The sequence below is a fragment of the Eulemur rufifrons genome, chromosome 17 (assembly GCF_041146395.1).
Source record: "Eulemur rufifrons isolate Redbay chromosome 17, OSU_ERuf_1, whole genome shotgun sequence".
NCBI lineage: Eukaryota > Metazoa > Chordata > Mammalia > Primates > Lemuridae > Eulemur > Eulemur rufifrons.
In genome coordinates, this window is record NC_090999.1 from 91,815,171 (window position 1) to 91,835,139 (window position 19,969).

The 19,969-nt window shown below is 39.4% G+C and overlaps 1 protein-coding gene across 1 annotated transcript in view; it reads left to right on the plus strand.

The window, feature by feature from the left end:
• Positions 1-1,326: 1,326 nt before the first annotated feature.
• The window catches only part of MEGF10 (multiple EGF like domains 10), a 116,146-nt gene continuing 97,503 nt past the window's right edge, over positions 1,327-19,969 (plus strand). Inside the window, exons 1-3 of the mRNA XM_069492240.1 lie at positions 1,327-1,442; positions 8,246-8,347; positions 9,711-9,811. Coding sequence (XP_069348341.1) covers positions 1,327-1,442; positions 8,246-8,347; positions 9,711-9,811 — 319 coding nt within the window. The remainder of the gene's footprint in view (positions 1,443-8,245; positions 8,348-9,710; positions 9,812-19,969) is intronic.

Here is a 19,969-nt window from a genome sequence, read left to right on the forward strand (position 1 = left end):
CAAGAAATGCCTGTAGACAGCTGAAGATCTCCTAGGAACCTCAAACTTGACATGTCTAAATTGGACCTCAAAGCTTCCTCTCCTCAGAGGAGGAGGCTTCTGTGCTTCCCAGCTCAGGGAAGGGCTAAACCGGAAGCCCCTCCTCTCCCTTACTGCCTCCCACAATCAGTGGCCGCGTTCTACCTCCTAAAAATCTCCTGGAGTCACTCAACTTCCTGCAACCACAATGCTGCTGCCTTTCCTGGCCTTTCTCTAGGAGTCTCTCCCTGCAGCCAGAGGCATCTTCCTAATGTCACTCTGTACCCTTTAATAGCGCCCTGTTATTCTTGGATGAAGTTCCCCTACTGTACAGTGGCTTATACAGCCTGTATAAGTATGTACAGATACCCACTGTGTCTTTCTCCAGCTGTCCCCTTTCTTTTACCATAAATTACCTGGAGCTCCCTGAATGCACCTGGCCCTCCCTCACCTCTGTATTCCTCTGCTTAGAACATTCACTCTCTTCTTATTCAGTCTCCTTTGCCAGCCTACCTGTTTTTCAAGCTTCCAGATACGCTGCTACATGGTTTTTAGGTTCATTTTCTCTAACATTGACTTCCAAAGAGCTTTATACTTTATATATATATATTTAAATCTATTTTTTAGAAACTACTGTAAGATAGTTGGTTTTGTTTCTATTCAGCACATGGAGAAACTGAAGCACCACATTTAAGAAATTTATACCATGATTAATAAATTATAAGCATCTTACTGGGCAGAGATGGGAACTAGTTCTGTGTTTTATATCCAGTTTTGCACGGTGCCTAGGCTCGTGCAGCCATTCAGTACACCTTGAGTGAATTATTGAATGGATCTCAGTTTGAGCCTGAGGTGCCTCTCTCGAGTCAATGGAGCTTCTGTTTCATCATTTATTCTCTAGGACAAATGAGGCTGGATTCCTCCATGGGCCCTCTTCTTCCAGATGGGAAATGTGCCTGGTGAGACAATCTGGAAGCCTGTGTTGCTCTGAGTTGTTCTGGTAGATTCCTTTAATGTTGGGTGGCAGGGATGAGAAGGGCTTTTGTTGTAGTGGCAATTAATGATACTGTGCACATTTTAGTAATTTACAAAATGGTAGGCACCCTGCATGATATAAGAAACACCCCTCTCTCCTGGACCATGAAATTTGGTGACCCGACTATATAAATACATGGCTTGTTTACATGTTTCAGCCCTGGTGACAACTGACACTCAGGGGTTGTTGTACTGAAAAGAATTCTGTTTGGGTCATTTCAATTCATCTCTGATTTGTATTTTTTTTTTCTTATAGGCTGTCCTTCAGAAAAAATGGTCATTTCTTTGAAATCACCCCTGAACTTTGTCTGTTTGTTGTTATGCCATTGGATTGGGACAGCATCACCTCTGAATCTCGAAGACCCCAACGTGTGTAGCCACTGGGAAAGGTAATAGTTCTGAAAGCAGCCTGAGAAATAATTGCTGATAAGTTCCTTTTAGCCTATCACTATAGTCTCATGTAGAAAATTAGAATTTGAGAAGAGATTGTGAAATTACTTTTATGAGAAAATCATTAGTGATAGCTAATAAATTAGATAGTATTACTCACCTTAGTCTTGTATATTATATGAAAAAAAACCTTGATATATATGTTTCCAACTGTAAGATCCCGGGAAAACATTAATAGCCCAATTAAAATGATCTCCTTACGGTTTTATTCCTGCTCTGAATCTGTTTCCAATAACTTTGGGGAGGTGGATTTACGCATGGGGATCCACGAGTGAGAAGTGGAAGGCAGCATGGAATGAGGTACTAAACTAAAATGTTGAAATATATGGGATAAAAAAAATTGTGCCATAGGTGGCTTGAAAAAGGAGCCTGGATTTTTGGAGGCACTGGCAAGACTGCATGGAGGTGGTGTCCCTGCGCTGCTGTTGAAGAGCTGCATAAGATGAGTGGATAGCAGTGGCTGGGAGGGGTCCTAGGGATGGGAAGTAGCTTGAAATCAGGGCCATGCAGACCCCCGAGGGCTGCGCACAAGAACAGAGTCAGTGTTGTATCGAAAGGGTAAGATTGGATAGACTATGTGGACAGATGATGTAGTGTCTGGATCTGGGCAATTTGAAGTAGGAAATACAGAGGAAGTATAAAACAATAGGTCATCCTTGGGGATCTTATAATCCCTTTTGGAAACAAAAATAGCACAAACCCATCTAGTGATAATGCAGTACAAGCAAGTGCAGTTTGCTCTGCTCTAATGTGCTACTTTATTTCTAAGAAATTATCTTTTTCCAAAAATAGCAGTGTAAATACAAGTGTTTCAAACAAATAGAAGTTGAGTACTAGAGAGTAATATGTATTTTTAATAGCTATAAGTACAATTACCTCAAGCTCTTGGTCTTTTTTCCTACCACTCTCAGCGCCATCGTTAGCAAAGCACAGAGTACACATTCTAATCACCTTTGTCACCCACTGTTAGGACACACAAACCCCAGAGCCTCTCAAGCACAGCAGTGGTATTATTCCAGGGGCATGGTGGTTTCTCGCTCACCACATTATCTTTTGGTGAGAGTTTATCCCCATCTTTATTGGCAATATTACAATCAGGGTAATAAAAACATAATTACCTGGTCAGTCAATGGAGTTATATAGCAACATGAAACTTTAAGCTGTGAAAATATATGTATGTAATAAAGTTCTATATATTTGTGGTATTAACCACACCATACAGAATTTAAGGGGAGGGACCACCTATTGATTATCTTTATAGTATTTACAGTGCCTCCCACAAACCATTTCACCAGGAAAGTACGTAGGAAATATTTATTAAAAGAATAAAAATGAATCAGTGACTGCATGAATGGGTGCACATGTGGTTGAACTTCTTGGACACTGATAGCTTGGAGATGGGAGGAAAAGTCAAACTTGTGAGATGCTGTGAAATAAGGATCAACAGAGCTTGATAACGTGTTGACTGAGGAGGTGAAGGAGGCAGAAAAAGCCTGGATTTAGAAGCTACCATGTGGAAGAATAGAGGTGTCATTGCACATATGGAAAAATAAGAGAGAGTTGATTTCAGAGGGAGGAGGGCTAGTGTGGTTTTGCCATGTGGTGCTCATAAAATCAGGTTGAAATATGGGCCTGGAAGTATGTGGGAATATAGATTAGGGAGTATCCAGCATGATGAGGTGTGAACAGATGACGTTTCTGAGGGAAAGACTATAACAGAAAAAAATCCAAGATTTCAAACAATCCAGCACCGACTCGTAAGGACAAATTTTGTTCTGCCTCCTTGCTCAGCAGGTGACCAGAGCTGCCGACGCATAATTGTGTCGCTCTGTTCACCACCACCGATTCCCACTGTCTGGGGCACCGTCTTGCGTCTGTGGCCCGTGCTCTGTGCACAGCTGTGGAATGAGTGAGCCCACCTTCTGACAGGAAGGACCGAGTGTGGACATCAGTTCGGGGGTCGGGCATGGAGAGAGACACACACACAAGGGGCACATTAGTCTCTACACCTAACATAATCCCACAGCTGCACAAGTGATTAGATTAACCTCTAAAATACTAAGGGAGAGGGAAATTGAGCGTGGACAAATAGGGAAATGATGGAAATACTTTTTTTGATGGTATTTTTTCTATGTACTGCTAGGAAGAAGGAATGACAGCTAAAATGTTCTCATTGGTAAATTTCCCGTTATGAGGCTAGATAAGCTTTCCTAGAGGAAAGGTAAAAGACAGTGGAATTGTTTTTGATAAGAATGGAGGAAGGTGTAGCAAGATAAAGTAAAATGGTCAAATAAAGGTGCAGGTGACAGATTCTCCTGTATTTTCAAAAATGGAAATGGGCTTGAATGGATATGGGGAAGGGGAAATCCGCTCCCAGGACAGGGTTCACCGTAGGTTCTCCTTGTACTGCAAACCACCCACACCCAGTGGCCGAGAGCCACGGGGTCACCTGCAGCTTCGCTTCTCAGAGTGGGGTTTGTGGAGCTCAGGGATGAGCTTTTGGGAAACGTAGACTCGAGGCACCACCCCAGACCGACTGAATCACCGTCTGCATTTAAACAAGGTCCCGGGCGGATCTGTCTGCACATTCAAGTTTGAGAAGCACTGAACAAAAATACTTCCATCAGTGCCTGCTAGTTGCATCCCCTTTGATATCTGAATATTTATTTTCAAATAAAGATGTGACTCGTTTCAATGCAGCAATTGTGATTCTAAGAAATTGTACATAAAATGAAATGAAAGAAAATCAAATTGTTTAAAATACACAAGGGGTGTTTCTGATTATAAAGGAATTCTGCACAGCATCCTTTCAGAAAATGAATAATTCTGTGAATCATCTGTTCCTTCTCCCTGTCCCCTTTCTCTGTTCTGTGAATTGCAGCTTTTCCGTCTAGTGGGGTTTCTTCTAAAGAAGGCACAAGTGAACAGAAACCCTCAATTACTCACACAGAAGTGGTAGTAATTGAATCAGCAGTCCTGAAGTGAGCAGAAATAAGAAATGATGATTATTACCATATCTGATTAAAATAACAAGGTAATTTAGGCAGGTAAAATGTAATTAACCACTCTGGAATGTGCCAAGTGATGATGGCTCCCTACACCCTGCTTCCATCTTCTCCCCTGCCCACCCCCTGTTCTTTGACCTTAAATTAAATCTTGCTGGGGTTTCTCCCCGGATAATACTTAATAGATTAAAATCACGGCGATGATATGTTTTTAGTGTGTTTGAGAAAATTAAACAAACAAGTAGGAAATAAGGAGTTTTGCATCTCAGTGCTGAAAATAGTGCAGAAGTGGGATCAGATTCCCCTGGTACCACAGGTCGCCACTCCCTGTCTGCTTTAGAAGCTTTAAATGTTCTGTAGTGACGATGGAGAGGGGACAGGGGCAGGACAGTGTCTGAGGGTCTTGGTGTTAGTGCTGACTCCGTCTGGAAGCTCAATGATGGTCATTGGCCACGAAAGCGGGATTGGACGGGACAAGGGAGAAGGTGCCTTCCTACCTTGTGACTTCAGGAGCAGCTGCTGGAGAATGTGGGGGAGGGGCTGGTAGCAGATGCGCCAATGACTCCGAACTCCAACAGCAGCCCAGGCGCCGGCCAAAGCGGCAGTGATCAAGACCACAGGGGCAGTCCCATTCTGGAAGACATTTCTCTTGGTGATGCAAACACACAGCTTCCAGAAAGTGGGCCCCTCGGAGAGTGGCGACAACTTAATCATCTAATGATAGATTGATATTCAGCAAATTAGGCGTAGTCACTTACGGAGTATTTGGCAGTTATAAGTTGAAGACATTTATGTACTAACATGGAAAAATGCTTATGATAAACTCTTAAATTAAAAAATAGGTTTCAGAAGCATGTGTGAAGCATGATTATAATGACATAAAAATTTAAAAAATATCCCAAGACTCAAAACTAACCTCCGCCCCCCGGCAGCCACAGTAAGGAAGCACAACAAAATGCTATTGGTGATTATGTGAGAGTTATAGAATTCTCTCTCTCTCCTTTTAAAAATTTGTTTTCCAAATTTTGTAGTATGATTATAATATCTTTAAAAAAGAAAAAAAAAAGAGAAAGACTGTATAGAAAAGAAAAAGAATGTATAAAAAGCAGAAAAGAAAAGAAATTTGGGTAGAAAAGGCTTAGTGCTCTTCTCCTATAAACTTAAGTGGAAGCCTCAGTTTCTGACCAATGTGAAAAGTAGTTTATCCTCAGTCAGTTCTGAATTGGGTTTGACAATCAAAATAATCTTAATGGGAAGAGTCCAGATTGAGGGGAAATAATCAAATCACGGGGAATTTTATACCTCTATTTTCTACAGACTGTGTATATTTCTCCATAAAACCTTGTCATGTTGTATTTAGCATTTACGTGTTGACCTCTCTCATTAGACTGAGAGCTCCTTGAGGGCAGGAATTGCATGGAAATTGCTGAATGAATGTTTGCTGAATTGGAATTCCAAATGCTTTGATTATCCTTTTATAGGCAGGAGGCTTTTCATATCCTAAAACCAGAGAGGCATCCTGCAAATGTGTGCTGTTGGTGACTAGCAAGGGGCAAGAAGAGGAAATCCATGTACTTTCACATTCCCCCTGACCTAAGAAATCTTCCAGGTTGCTAGAAATTAGTAAAAACATTTCTCATGTTTGTTTGTGGATTCAGTTCCCCCACCCACATCAAATAGAATTGGCCAGGATCCATTTGTGGATGATAACTTTTGCTCTCCAAGGGGATAACATGGACTTTGAAATTTTCTGGGAACTCTGTATGAGGAATAGTTCCAATAAACTAGTTTAGTTCAGCTGGTTGAATAAGTTTTTTTTTCTCCCAACTGGCTTTAATTTAGAGTGGTTTCGTTTTCATTTCTATAGCACTTGGGGGAAGTTGCTCTATTTTATTCATAGGTGATGTGAGACTGTACCTGTACCACAGTTCTATACACAGAGGACGTTGATTTGCTTTGCTCTCCAGTAGAAATGGAACAGAGAGATATTATGTTGCAGGTCTCAAGATTCCGTTATTTACAGGTAGCTGGGTAGGAAGGAAAAAATATTGGTAAGGAAGCTTTAGAATTTGCACCAACCTGAACCTCAAGACACTGCTAGTGGTCTGAAGAAAATAGTAATAGCTTAATGTGATATGTCATTCCAAAAACAGTAATATTTTAGCAATTTCCTCTTGCTTTACCCTAAAGGAGTTATATCACAGCATATAGGCAATTGCACACTCTATCCTCATCTCTACCTGTTTTTGCAGGGAGCACCAGGTATCATCTATTGAGGTAGAAAGAAATAATCATCTAAAATGTATGTTAGAAATTCAGGATACTAAATGGGAATGGATCTTCAACACCATCTCTGACCCCCTTATTTTAAAATGTGATAGTCAACACCCAGGGAAGTGAAATTATCTGCTGAAGATGACCCAGTTTCTCAGTGTCAGATTAGCATTATAACTCTGTCTTCTAATCCAGCAATCTTTTCATCTGCCTAACATTTGTGGAGGATCTTGAAATTCACCTAGAAATCAAATTGCAATCAATACATCCACGAATAAAATACACAAACATGTGAGTAGTATGATTATTTCATGGATGTCCTATTGAAGCCTAACTACATGATGACTGCCAGAGACCAGCTGCAGAAAAAAAGTTTATTGTTCGTGAGGCCAGTACCACGTAGCTTTTCAAATCAAAAGGTTCTGTCTAACCTGAATTCTTCTTGCTGAAATTTCAACCTCGATCTCTTTCGTACCTTCTCTACTTGGTGGTTCCTATTAATGACTTTGGGCTATTGATTTGCAGCAAGAGACTCAATGATTATGGCCCATTTTGTTTGTGAATGTGAATTGAAGACTTTAGTGGAAATCTTTGAGACTTACAACAAACAGAATAAATTGTTTGGAAGAGAAGATCCTCCAGATTTTCTTGTAGGCAGACACTAAGCTCTTGAATATGTAATAGACTATTTAAAATTTAAAAGTATGAAATTGAATATTGAATGTTATTTACATTCCATGGATGTTTTCAACCCACATTCTTGGGCCCACAGGAATGCATGTTTTACTCTAACAAGAAGCTGTTAATGAAAATGTATTGGAAAACAGACTTTAGGTAGTAACAAGCTGTTGGTATGATTATTTCGGACTAATCATCTCAGCCATACGTTTAGAACTGGGTTTAGACTTCTTTGTAGTTTTTATTTAGACATTGTATACTGTTTATTCTTCCACTGTCTGAAAGAAATTTTTCCTAGTTCCAACCAGAGAAATATGTTCTTTCTGATTTTTCAGAATCAATAGCAAAATGTATTCTGTTATGGTTACTTGCGTTGTCTCTTTGCTGATTAACCTGATTACCTGCATGCAGACTTACAATGAAATCATTTTGTGAAAGATCTTTGTTATTCCTGGAGCCCTGGGCTGAGAGGAGGGAATTAAATACAGAAAAATATAAGAGTGATATGTTTTTAAATTTGTAAATATTAGAGATTATAGTGAATATTAAGAGAGAATTTCCTTTGAAATTTATAGTGTGAACCCTTGTCTTTTTAATATATTGTTAATATTGGTCCTTTTGGGATTCTAGTTTAAATAAACCTGTAAAACATGGAAATTCTCTGTTGAAAGTCACTATGGAGTTGCACTTGGAGATAATCTAGCCTACAATTTCTTTTAGTACACAGTATATCATTAATGTAAAAAGGAGAAATATTGATTCCTTATTTTCCTATTTCTTTTCAGCTACTCAGTGACTGTGCAAGAGTCATACCCACACCCCTTTGACCAGATTTACTACACGAGCTGCACCGACATTCTAAACTGGTTTAAATGCACACGACACAGGTAATAGAAGCTCAAATACATTTATGAATTTAGCTAACTGGGAATAGAGTCTGATACGATCAGAGATATTAATTTCAGCACCCGAGAAAGTGCATCCATTCATTCAGTGAACAGGTACTGAGGGCTTGCCACTTGTTCCAGCCTCGCTCCGATCACCAGGGATGTAGAAAAGCAGAAAGGCAGTCCATGCCCCGAAGGAGCTCGCACTCTAACTACAAAGAAAATGCCAGCTGCTTACCATCATCTGGTTAGCAAAAATTCATCCCGCTTCTGCATTGTGCATAACTGGGGAAGACACTGTTAAATGTGGACGTCAGCAGATATCAAGAAACCTGTATCTCAGCCAGCATATGTTTCTAATTGAACATTTGACTCAATTTAGGTTAACTTAAATTTGACCCTTCAGTAAAACAAGCCAGATATTTTTTTACCATAAGTGTGAACACAGAAACAAACCCAAATTATAATTAAATATTAATGTTAATATAGAAGGGAATCCGATACCCTAATTCTATTGGTAAAATATTTTTAGTGGTAGGAGTGTGGCACCTGCTGATTTGTGCTGCCCTGAATGATGTCACGCCCAATGCCATTCCTTCCTCAGCTGTCCTTGACCACTCTCTCTAAACTGGATTCCCTTCCCGTCACATTCTATTCCCCAACTCTGGCTTTATTTGGCTTCACACATTTAATCATTACCTGGCATTATATGATCTAATTATTTGTTAAATGTGTGTCCTTAAACAAATTCTACCAGATCTGTCTTGCCTAGTAAGATGTAAGCTCCCTGGGAGCAAGGGCTTTATATTGTTTGCTCACTGCTCTTTCTCCGGTGCCTAGAACAGTGCCTGGAATATAGTAAGTGCTCAATAAGCACATGTTATATAAGTGAATCAGTGAATGAATAATGCTTTAGTTAAATGGAAAGGTCTTTTGTCTGTTAACTTTCTATATTATAGTGGGATGAGGCTGCACCGAGATAATTTTTAAAAGAATTCTCTGAATTCTTCCTTAAAACATAATGTAAGTGAATGATGCTTAGATGAGTATCATATATGAATTAATCAATACATTTTAACATATTTTAAGATAAGTAAAGTAGGGAAATCATGAAACTACTGATCCTCTGAAGTAAAGTATAGGTTGGCTTAAATAGTGAATCTTAATATATTCTTAGCGAATTGATGAGAGTTAGCATAATATTGGTTAAGACATATATTCTATGTATCTTCTTAATTATTTTGATGTACTTTGGTTTTCATACCTCTATTATATTTAATAGCTCTTTTTATTAAAATAGAAATTATTTCTAACTAAATTGTCAATCAGAAGAACTAATAATGTGATTTTTCCCTCTCTGTAGAATCAGTTACCGGACAGCGTATCGACATGGGGAAAAAACCATGTATAGGCGGAAGTCTCAGTGTTGTCCTGGCTTCTACGAAAGCGGGGAAATGTGTGTCCGTAAGTAAGGAGTCCACCCTTGGAACCCTTGTTTTCCCAGTTTGCGTCTGTTAACTGTGGCTGAGATGGAGGCCTGGGGAGCGGGGATGTCTCGGAACATTCCCTTTTGCTCTTGGCTGCCACTTCCGTGGCTGTGTGAGGAGGGAAGCGTTAGCTCCGTCCCCCGTCCCAACCCGTCTCCAGATGGACGTTGCTTGAGGAGAAAACGGCTGTGACAGAAAGACGATCCAAGGCCGGATGTGGCAATGTTAATTGCAATTCTTCAATAAATGTCTCATTGGAAATTGGTCAGGAGTCACTGCACTTAGGTCACGGAGCAGAACAGAGACCCAACTCTCCCGCAGCTGACCCGAGTCGACTTGCGAGAGGCCAGAGAATTCTTTTCTGCTGCATAGAATGATGAGGCTTATTGAAAGTAGAGATCTTTTCACGTTAAAAAATGACAATACGTCTGAGTCACAAAGTAGAACTTCTTTTTATTGTCACTTTCCTGCTTCTCTCCGCTTCTCATCTCACCAGTTCACTCTGAGACGTCCTGAGAGCAAGTCTGGTACCTACGATGTGCTTCAGAAAGTCCCAGTCTGTCATGTGAGATGCAGCTGGCGATGGAGGTTTCTTGCTATTGTGTGTAGGTCTCTTAGAAGAGAGACCATTAAAAACACTTTCAGTCAAGTATTCTGTCGCAGCACACAGCTAGAGGGGCACCTCTGCTTTCTGAGTTGAGACCCTGATGTTGAGTAGCATCGAGACAAGGTTCTGCTGTAATTTGGAGGCACCAGGAATGACGGGACAAGTCTGGGCAGAGTCGAGTGACATCACTGGTTCACTCAGCTGTCCTTAGATAAGCCACTTATGCCTCTATGAGGCTCCTTTGCTGTCTCGGGAGAGAGTGCTTGGATTAGCTCTTGCCTCCTCTCTTGCCGACCCCCAGATTGTACTCTTTACACAGACAGAGACAGCTGCCCAATTTCGATTCAGAACCAGGACTACCTATGATAAGAGGTATTCTATGATAATGAATATTCATAGAAAAAAATTAGAATGTGTAACTAAGCAAAAAGAAGAAAATAAAAATACATTGTAAGTGTCTTTCCTGGTCCGTAAATGTAACATGCTGCAAAAGTCAGTATATGACTGCATTATACATACTTATTTAACCAATCTCAATGGTTGAATATTTACACAATTTCCAAGTTATGCCTCTTGTGAACTACTCTAAAAGACATCATTGTGGTTAAATAATTGTTCCTGCCTTTCATTAAGCAAACCTAAGTTCCTAGAATTGCTGGGTCAGAGGTGTACATATTTCTAAGACGTTTGGTGTATTTCCAATTTATATACCCACCAGCAGTAAATGAGAATGACTTTTTGCTTATACCCTGTGCCAATTTTTCCTTTGCTAATTTTTTCTTAATTTGCATGTCTTTGATGAATAATGTTGCTGACTAAGAAGAATTACAAGTTTATAATCAAACATCTTAGAGAATAATCATGAAGGAATCTCAGTGGCCCAGGCCAGTGGGAAATTTTCAAACGAAAGCAGCACTGAGCACACACAGGGTGGGAGGAAGGAGGCCTGTCTGGTTTAGGCCAACCACGTCCCCGAGCCCTTGGGTGGGTGACATCTCCTTGGTGCCCTTACCTGGGTTCAACCTCACAAGCACAACTGCTAACACACTGAGAGAGTCCTTCTGTCTCCCAGGATACGTTTCTATCAACCCAGGTCAAAGGACTTACATATAAAGCCAGGATGGCATTTCATGGAGTTATACAGAGCTTGGTGAGGTGATGGAGCCTTTGTCTTCTGGCCATACCTTCTCTCCTTGAAGGCCTGGCATGTGGGAAGCTAGATTTTACCGGCAAGCTGGTAAGGGGAATGTGGATCCAAGCAAGAGCAGTTAGCGGGTTTCAGCGTTTCCTGGCACCCGTCTTCCATAGTCCAGCTCCTCTGTTTTTCAGTTCAGTAGCGCAGCCCTTCTTAGAAAGTTAGGCAGTTCCACTAGCACTGTCATGCCTGAGATGACACTGGTGAAAACAATGCTTCTCTCCCACTGGACAGCTTGCAAGGTGTCCCCCAGATGGACACCCCTAGCATTTGCTTCTAAAATTCTCCTTTTTCTAGATCTCTTGGCTGACCAATTGCCCCTGGAAACTGAAACATTTTTCTTTTAGGTATTTTAATATATGTAATCAGCTTACTCTCTAGGCTCTCTGGCCTGGGAGCTATCCGGCCTTTTTAAGCTCTTTTGCATCTTTTCCCTCTGAGGTCTTTATTTCATTGCTTAACCCTCAAGACAGTTGCTCTTCTCTTACTCCCTCGTCCTTGCGGATGCCTCCTAGTGACTTCTGTGCTGTCGCAGCGGGCCCTGGCCAGCACCCTTGCGGACAGAGAAGGAAGAAAGAACACAGGATTCTCTTCTTGGTCATGCTGTCATAATCTCTGTTTCAGCCGAGCTTTGCTGACAGGCAGGTAACACAGCCACCCTTATCTGTTTCCAGTTACCGAAAGAAACTGAAACACAGGAATTGGTCCTCATTTTAGTTTACTTCTTGGTAGTTAGTTAAACCGGAAGACAAAAAGGGATGATTTCGTGCAAACGTGTCGTTGAAACAAGTTTCTTTTAGGTAGCTGAAGTAGCTGCTTTAGGAGAGCAAGTCCCATCCACCCGCCCCTCCCCGGCCCTCTCGTCCTGCCCTTCCCACCCCTCCGCGGCCGGCACACTGCACACAGCCGTTCTGCAGACTCCACCCAGGGCTGCCAGCGCCGCACCCTCCTTCCACAGTTTTCTGAATCGTTCTGTGGGGTCCTGGCTGTCTGTCCCAGCTCTCACCTGTTAGCGACATGTACCTGTAGTTCTCATCCTCCCCTCAGCCCCTCCTCACCTGCAGAGATTCATAAATTCTGAAAGTAGCTCTTCATCAGAAAATTGCCAGGGATGTGTACGTGAAAGGATCGTCTTCTCTAGGCAACCTGAGATGTTTCTGGAGAGCTGGCTTCCCTCCGAGCGTCTGCTGTGGTTGGGGAAGGGGAGCCCGGTGGCCTCAGGGAACACCTAGCTAGGCTCACCTTGGTGACGGGGTCTGTGGAATAATGCCATCCTCAGCATGATGAGGACAGCTCTTAGGTGCCACCAGGAGGGTGGTGGGACCACACAGCTTAGTTTAAGTTGCACTTGGGAGGAAAGCAGGTTTCTGTTCTACTTGTCTATGTGACAGAAATCATTGTTTCTGCAAGTCATTGCCTCCACTTCTTGATAGGAAAAATCAGATTCAACACAGTGGATTCAGTGCAATCAAATTAAACATGGATTTGTAGGGCACCTCCATGTCCAAACCAGGGAGCTGGGCCCTAGGGATTACAGATGTATATGAGCGAGACAGACTTCTTATGCTCAGAGAGTTTTGGAGTCTAAGTGTCTGTTTATGTATCTAAGACAACAACAAAGTAACAGTTATCTTTACTGAGCACTTACTATTTACCAAGCACATGCATTATCTGATCATTATGAGGCAAATATAATTATACCCACCTTACAGATGAGGAAACTGAGGCTTTGAGAAATTAATTAACTTTTCTGGTCTGATCAGTTGGTGGTGGGTGGTGGAGGATGGTGCTGGTATATACTCTGAATGGAGAATGAGATATTTCACCTGAATAAAAGAAACGAAAGTGACAAAGTAGTTTAGGAACCAGAGATTATCCAAATGCCATCCGTGCCATATTTTGTCAAGAATTTCTCAGCTACATTTTGGTTACGTGGCTTCAGAGATTAAAAAGAATATATATTAGGTAAATTTGTCTTTGAAAAACAAAGTCAGGAAATTTGATTTTATTAGCAAATTTAATTCTATGTTTTCTATGTTCAATTCTGTTTCTCTTTTTAAAAGTGACTAAAATCAATAAACTTTTTTTTCTTTTGAAATTGGATTTTTTAAAGGTTCCTGAAGACAAAGAGCTTTAGAGAAGTTAAGTGACTAGATCACAAACATGTGGCGATTGTATCAACCAGAAGGCTGACCGCGGATCTCGTAGGCACACGGGGCGGACCTTCAGAGCAGTCGCTACCACTGCACTTGGCTTTGCCTTTTGCAAATCCAGTAAGGGAGCCTAGTCAGGTGCTCCTTCCTTCGCGGTGCTTTCAGGGTTCCAGGGAGAAGGACGTAGCTCCGAAAGATACCAAAGATTCTAAGTTTTATTACATTCGTGGCCAGAGCGTCCTGGAGTTAGTTCCCATGTAGATTCACATGGAAACCGTCCCAGGCCCGGGCTCTCATTTCATGTTTATGTACAACAGAGGCCGCAGGTGATCACTGAAATGGCTCTTCATTCTGTCAGCTGTGGGGATTCTTGGAGAAAAACCTTAGTTTTCTTGTACATGGAGCACAAGGAAGAGGGGGCCTCTGCTTTGGACTGGAATGAGCATGCAACATGCGGGGGGGGGGGGGGGGAGGCGCTGTTGAAATGCAGATTCTGATTCCCTGGGTCTGCGGGGTCCAGATTTGAGCACGTGTGTTGGATTCTCAGGCTGTGCGGAAGCTGCTGGTCCGCAGAGCGCACTTGGAGCGACTGGGCTCCGTCCGGAAGGCGGGCGCCGCCGGCAGGGAGGAAGAGCCAGAGGGACGGTGTGGGGCGTAGCATGGCTAGAGGCCTCTTTTAAGAATCCGGGGGAAAAAAAGAATGGATTGGAAAACTTTTCATAAAGAAAATATTACTAGGACCCGAAGACATCTGTGATTCCTTGATGAGGTTTTGCTCTGTTCATAAATTTAATTAAACTCTAAGTTTGTTCATCCTTCGGGATTAATGTTCTTACCTGGTCCATGTTAAGAAAGAATTTACATGTGTTTTATTATTTTTGATTTGGAGAGTTTCAAGTACAGTTTGACTATCGCTTATCCTAAATGCTTGGGACCAGAATTGCTTTAGATTTTGGATTTTTTCGCATTTTGGAATATTTGTATGTACATAATGAGATGTCTTGGGAGTGGGACCCAAGTCTAAACACAAAATTCATTTATGTTTTATATATACCCTATACACGTAGTCTGAAGGTAATTTGATGTAATATTTTAAATCATTTTATGCATGGAACAAAGTTTTGACTGTGTTTTGACTGTGACCTGTCACATGAGGCATAGAATGTTCCACTTGTGGAGTCATATTGGTGCTCAAAAAGTTTCAGATTTTGGAGCATTACAGATTTCAGATTTTTAAATTAGGGATGCTCAACCTGTATTAATGAAGAAATGCTCCAAGAAGTGAAATGGAGAAATGCCCAGAGGAATGCAGTGATTTTAATGTATGTGTGCATGTGTATGTGTGTGTATCCATAAATATATATTTTTTAAAGTCACATAACTGATCTCTTAGAGAAATGCTATTGATTAAAATCTCAGGTCCTTGGACCTAAATAAATGTTGATTCAAATACATTCCAATACATTTTCTTTAACACATTAGTTTTTATAGTAAATGTTTACATTTTGTTTTGTGCAGATTTCTGTGGTTCTTCATGAGATGGCTTGGAGTTAGCTAATACTTTCTGTTACATGCATTGATCCTAATGCATATATAGGAACAGTAGTTATATTAGAGAGACAGGAAAATAAGAAGTGTGAGTAGTTTAAAAGCTTGTGGTTGAGAAATCCTGGATACTATTCTCCCCTTTCCACATCCCCATCATCTGACCATAAATGCAAACATAAGCATTGTAATTGCAGTGCACACGGCCAAAACAAATAGTTTTCCAAGGAAAACTATTATATTTATCTTCTCTCCCTTCTGGCTTTCAGGAAAAAAATTTCAGGTCATATTCTTAACATAGAATGGAGAAAGCAGATGAATTAAACCTAGGTTCAAATCTCAATGTACGTACAATACCCTTGAGAAACTGATTTAATTTCTCTGAACCTTACTTTCTAATCTGCAAGGTAGGTTTTGATATCTATTAATCACATATGATTGCTATTAGGATCAAGTAAGATATATGAAAGTGCTTTGAAAAATGTGAAAGACTTGCATGTACAGCATTACTAACTGCAAGTGAAGATTGTCTCTTTGATTTTCACTATTATTTGTGGTGTTTAGATTTCAGTTAAAAGATACTCAAGAATTCTTCTACTGTAGCTCTCAGGTTGAATGAATATTAAGCTGTAAGATTTTCATGAGCAATTCTTTATCATGACTATCATACTGACTTGCCAAAATTTAAACTGTACATCATGATTCATTTATATCCATGTGCTTGTGATTACTGTGATTAGAGATAATTAATATTATCAAGTCCTGCTTTCTAGTCATATAAAATATATTACCTTTTGCTTTTATCTGAATAGAAGTAAAAAAGCCCACTTTTTTGATTCTAGATTTGTAATACATGGAGATATTTTAAATTTGAGATGCAGTCAAGTTTAAATGTAGAATTATTTTTTATATAAAAAATACATTTTTGGATTTTTATCTTAAACTACGAAGGCAATGAATTTTTGCTACAACAAGCCAGAGCACCTAGATATGCTAATTGCTATTTAGTATTTGCTAAATGTGAAGTTTGTGGTGCCTCTTGTGTGTGTGTGAATAGGTGTGTATGTGCACACACGTGTGTGCAACACAGAAAAGTCTATTCAGAGGTTTACTGTCATTTTAATAATTAATATTTGATTTACTATAGTTTTAACTCCAAAAATAGTTGTTTCTTAAACAAAATTCAACTTATAGATGTTTCATTCATTAGTTTAACAAATTTTAGTAAACACATTAAAAGGCTTTGACTAATGTTTTATAAACTTAAATACTTTCAAGTTTTTCAAATGAAATTTGTACATTTAATAGATTTGTTTTCCATTTTAAGTAATTTAGCTAGCAGGATGACACACTTTCCTGTCCACTTGAATAATTTTTGTAAATCTAGTAAGTTCAATTTTAAATAAGGTGAAATCTCAAGTTCTCTGAAATGTTAAAATATTGTTTTTTTAAGATTCAACTTTAAAATAACATTTTAAATCAATTATCCTACTACACACTTAAAAGTGATAGTAGAAAGCTGACTTATTTTATAGAGCATATTCTCTTAAATATTATATCTTCTTAAAACTAAAAAATGAACATTATAGATTTTGATTCTCCTACACATTTCTGTAATTAGTTCAAAATCTTCACAAGGTTGAATGATAGTTACCCTCTAAGCAAATAATTATTTCATCTCATCTTTAGTTTACTTTTTAATATAATTTTGGTGATCTCTTTTCAATTCATTAACTTTTTTCCTCGATACTTATTTTTATTGTGGTAAAAACACGTAACATTAAATATACCGTATTAACCACTTTAAGTGTACAGTTCTGTATTGTTATTAGTCACACTGTTGTGCAATAGATCTCTAGAGCTTTTTCATCTTGCAAAACTGAAACTCTATACCCATCGAACACTAATTGCCCTTCTCCGTCAGTTTTTGGCAACCACCTTTCTACTTTCTGTTTCTATGATTTTGACTACTTTAAATATTTCATATGAGTGGAATCATACAGTATTTGTCCCTTTGTGACTAGCTTATTTTACTTAGCATAATGTCCTTGATGTTTATCAATTTTGTAGCATGTGACAGAATTTCCTTGTTAAGGCTGCATAATATTTCTTTCTGAAGTTTTTATTTTTTTGGGGGGGGGTTTAAGGTTTATTTATTTTTATATTTTTTATTTCATCATATTACAGGGGTACAAATGTTTAGGTTACGTATATTGTCTTTGCCCCACCTGAGTCCGAGCTTCAAGCATGTCCATACCTAGAAGGTGTGCACCGCACCCATTAGGTGTGTACATGTCTATCCCCTCCTCCCCACTCCCACCTGCTCAACAACTGACGAATGTTACTACTATATGTGCACATAAGTGTTGATCAGTTAATACCAATTTGATGGTGAGTACATGTGGTGCTTGTTTTTCCATTCTTGTGATATTTTACTTTGTAGAATGGGTTCCCGCTCTATCTATCCAGGATAATACAAGAGGTGCTAGATCGCCATTGTTTTTTGTGGCTGAGTAGAACTCCATGGTATACATATACCACATTTTGTGAATCTACTCATGTATTGATGGGCATTTGGGTCATTCCCACATCTTTGCAATTGTGAATTGTGCTGCTATAAACACTCGAGTGCAGATGTCTTTTTAATAGAATGCCTTTTTTTCCTTTGGGTAGATGCTCAGTAATGGGATTCCTGGATCAAATGGTAGTTCTACTTGTAGCTCTTTGAGGTATCTCCGTATTACTTTCCACAGAGGTTGCACTAGTTTGCAGTCCCACCAGCAATGTATGAGCGTTCCTATCTCTCCACATCCACACCAACATTTATTGTTTTGGGACTTTTTGATAAAAGCCATTCTTGCTGAAGCTACGTGATATCTCATTGTGGTTTTGATTTGCATTTCCCTGATGATTAGAGTTGTTGAGCATTTTTTCATATGTTTGTTGGCCATTAGTCTGTCTTCCTTTGAAAAGTTTCTGTTCATGTCCTTTGTCCACTTTTTAATGGGGTTGATTTTTTTCTTGCTGATTTTCCTGAGTTCTACGTAGATTCTAGTTATCAGCTCTTTATTGGATGTGTACCATGCGAATATTTTCTCCCATTCTGTAGTTTGTTTGCTTTCGTGATAGTTTCCTTGGCTGTGCAGAAGCTTTTTAATTTGATCAGGTCCCATTTATTTATTTTTGTTGTTGCTGTGATTGCCTTTGGGGTCTTCTTCATAAATTCTTTGCCTAGGCCTATGTCTATAAGAGTTTTTCCAACATTTTCTTCTAGAATTCTTATAGTTTCATGTCTTAGGTTTAGGTCTGTTACCTATCATGAATTAATTTTTGTGAGTGGTGAGAGGTGCAGATCCTGTTTCAGTCTTCTACATGTGGCTATCCAATTTTCCCAGCACTATTTATTGAATATGGATTCTTTTCCTCAGTGTATGTTTTTGTCTGCTTTGTCAAAGATCAGATGGCAATATGAGAATGGTTTTTTATCTGGGTTTTTTGTTTTGGTCCATAGGTATATGTCTCTGTTTTTGTGCTGGTATCATGCTATTTTGGTTACTATAGCCTTGTAGTATAGCTTGAAGTCTGATAAATTGATGCCTCCTAATTTATTCTTTTTGCTTAAGATTGCTTTTGCTATACAGGGTCTTCTCTGGTTCCATATGAAGCATAGAATTATTTTTTCTAGATCTGCAAAAAATGATTGTGCTAATTTAATAGGGATTGCATTGAATCTATTGGGTAGTATAGACATTTTGACAATGTTGATTCTGCCAACCCACGAGCATGGTATGGTTTTCCACCTGTTTATGTCCTCTGCTATTTCCTTCCTCAGTGTTTCATAGTTCTCCCTATAGAGGTCTTTCACTTCCTTAGTTAAATATATTCCTAGGTATTTTATTTTCTTTGTTGCTGTTGTGAAGGGTATTTAGTCTTTGATTTGGTTTTCAGTTTGACTATTGTTGGCATATAGGAATGCTACTGATTTCTGTACATTGATTTTGTAACCTGAGACTTTGCTGAATGTGTTTATCAATTCCAGTAGTCTCATGGCAGAATCTTTGGGGGTTTCTAGATATAAGATCATATAGTCAGCAAGGAGCAATAGTTTGACCTCTTCTGCCCCCAGTTGGATGCCCTTGATTTCCTTCTCTTGTCTGATCGCTCTGGCTAGGATTTCCAGAACTTTGTTGAATAGAAGTGGTGATGGGGGCAACCTTGTCTGGTTCCAGTTCTAAGCAGGAATGCTTTCAGTTTTTCCCTATTCAGTATGATGTTGGCTGTAGGTTTGTCATATATGGCTTTTATTATTCTGAGGTAAGTTCCATCTATGCTTATTTTGTTAAGTGTTCTTATCATAAAAGAGTGCTGAATTTTGTTGAATGCTTTTTCTGTGTCTATTGAGAGGATCATATGAGTTTCATTTTTAAAGGCTGCATAATATTTCTTTCTGAAGTTTTTAAACACCAGAAAATATCATTCTTGATTACTACATTGATGGATTATACCGAGTCCATCATCTATTCTAGATGGTGTATCCTGTATTCCTCTGACTTAGGACATATTATTTCCTGGTACTAGTTTCAAGTTAGATTAGAACCCTCAACCCAGTTGGCTATTCCCTTCATTTGAATTTTG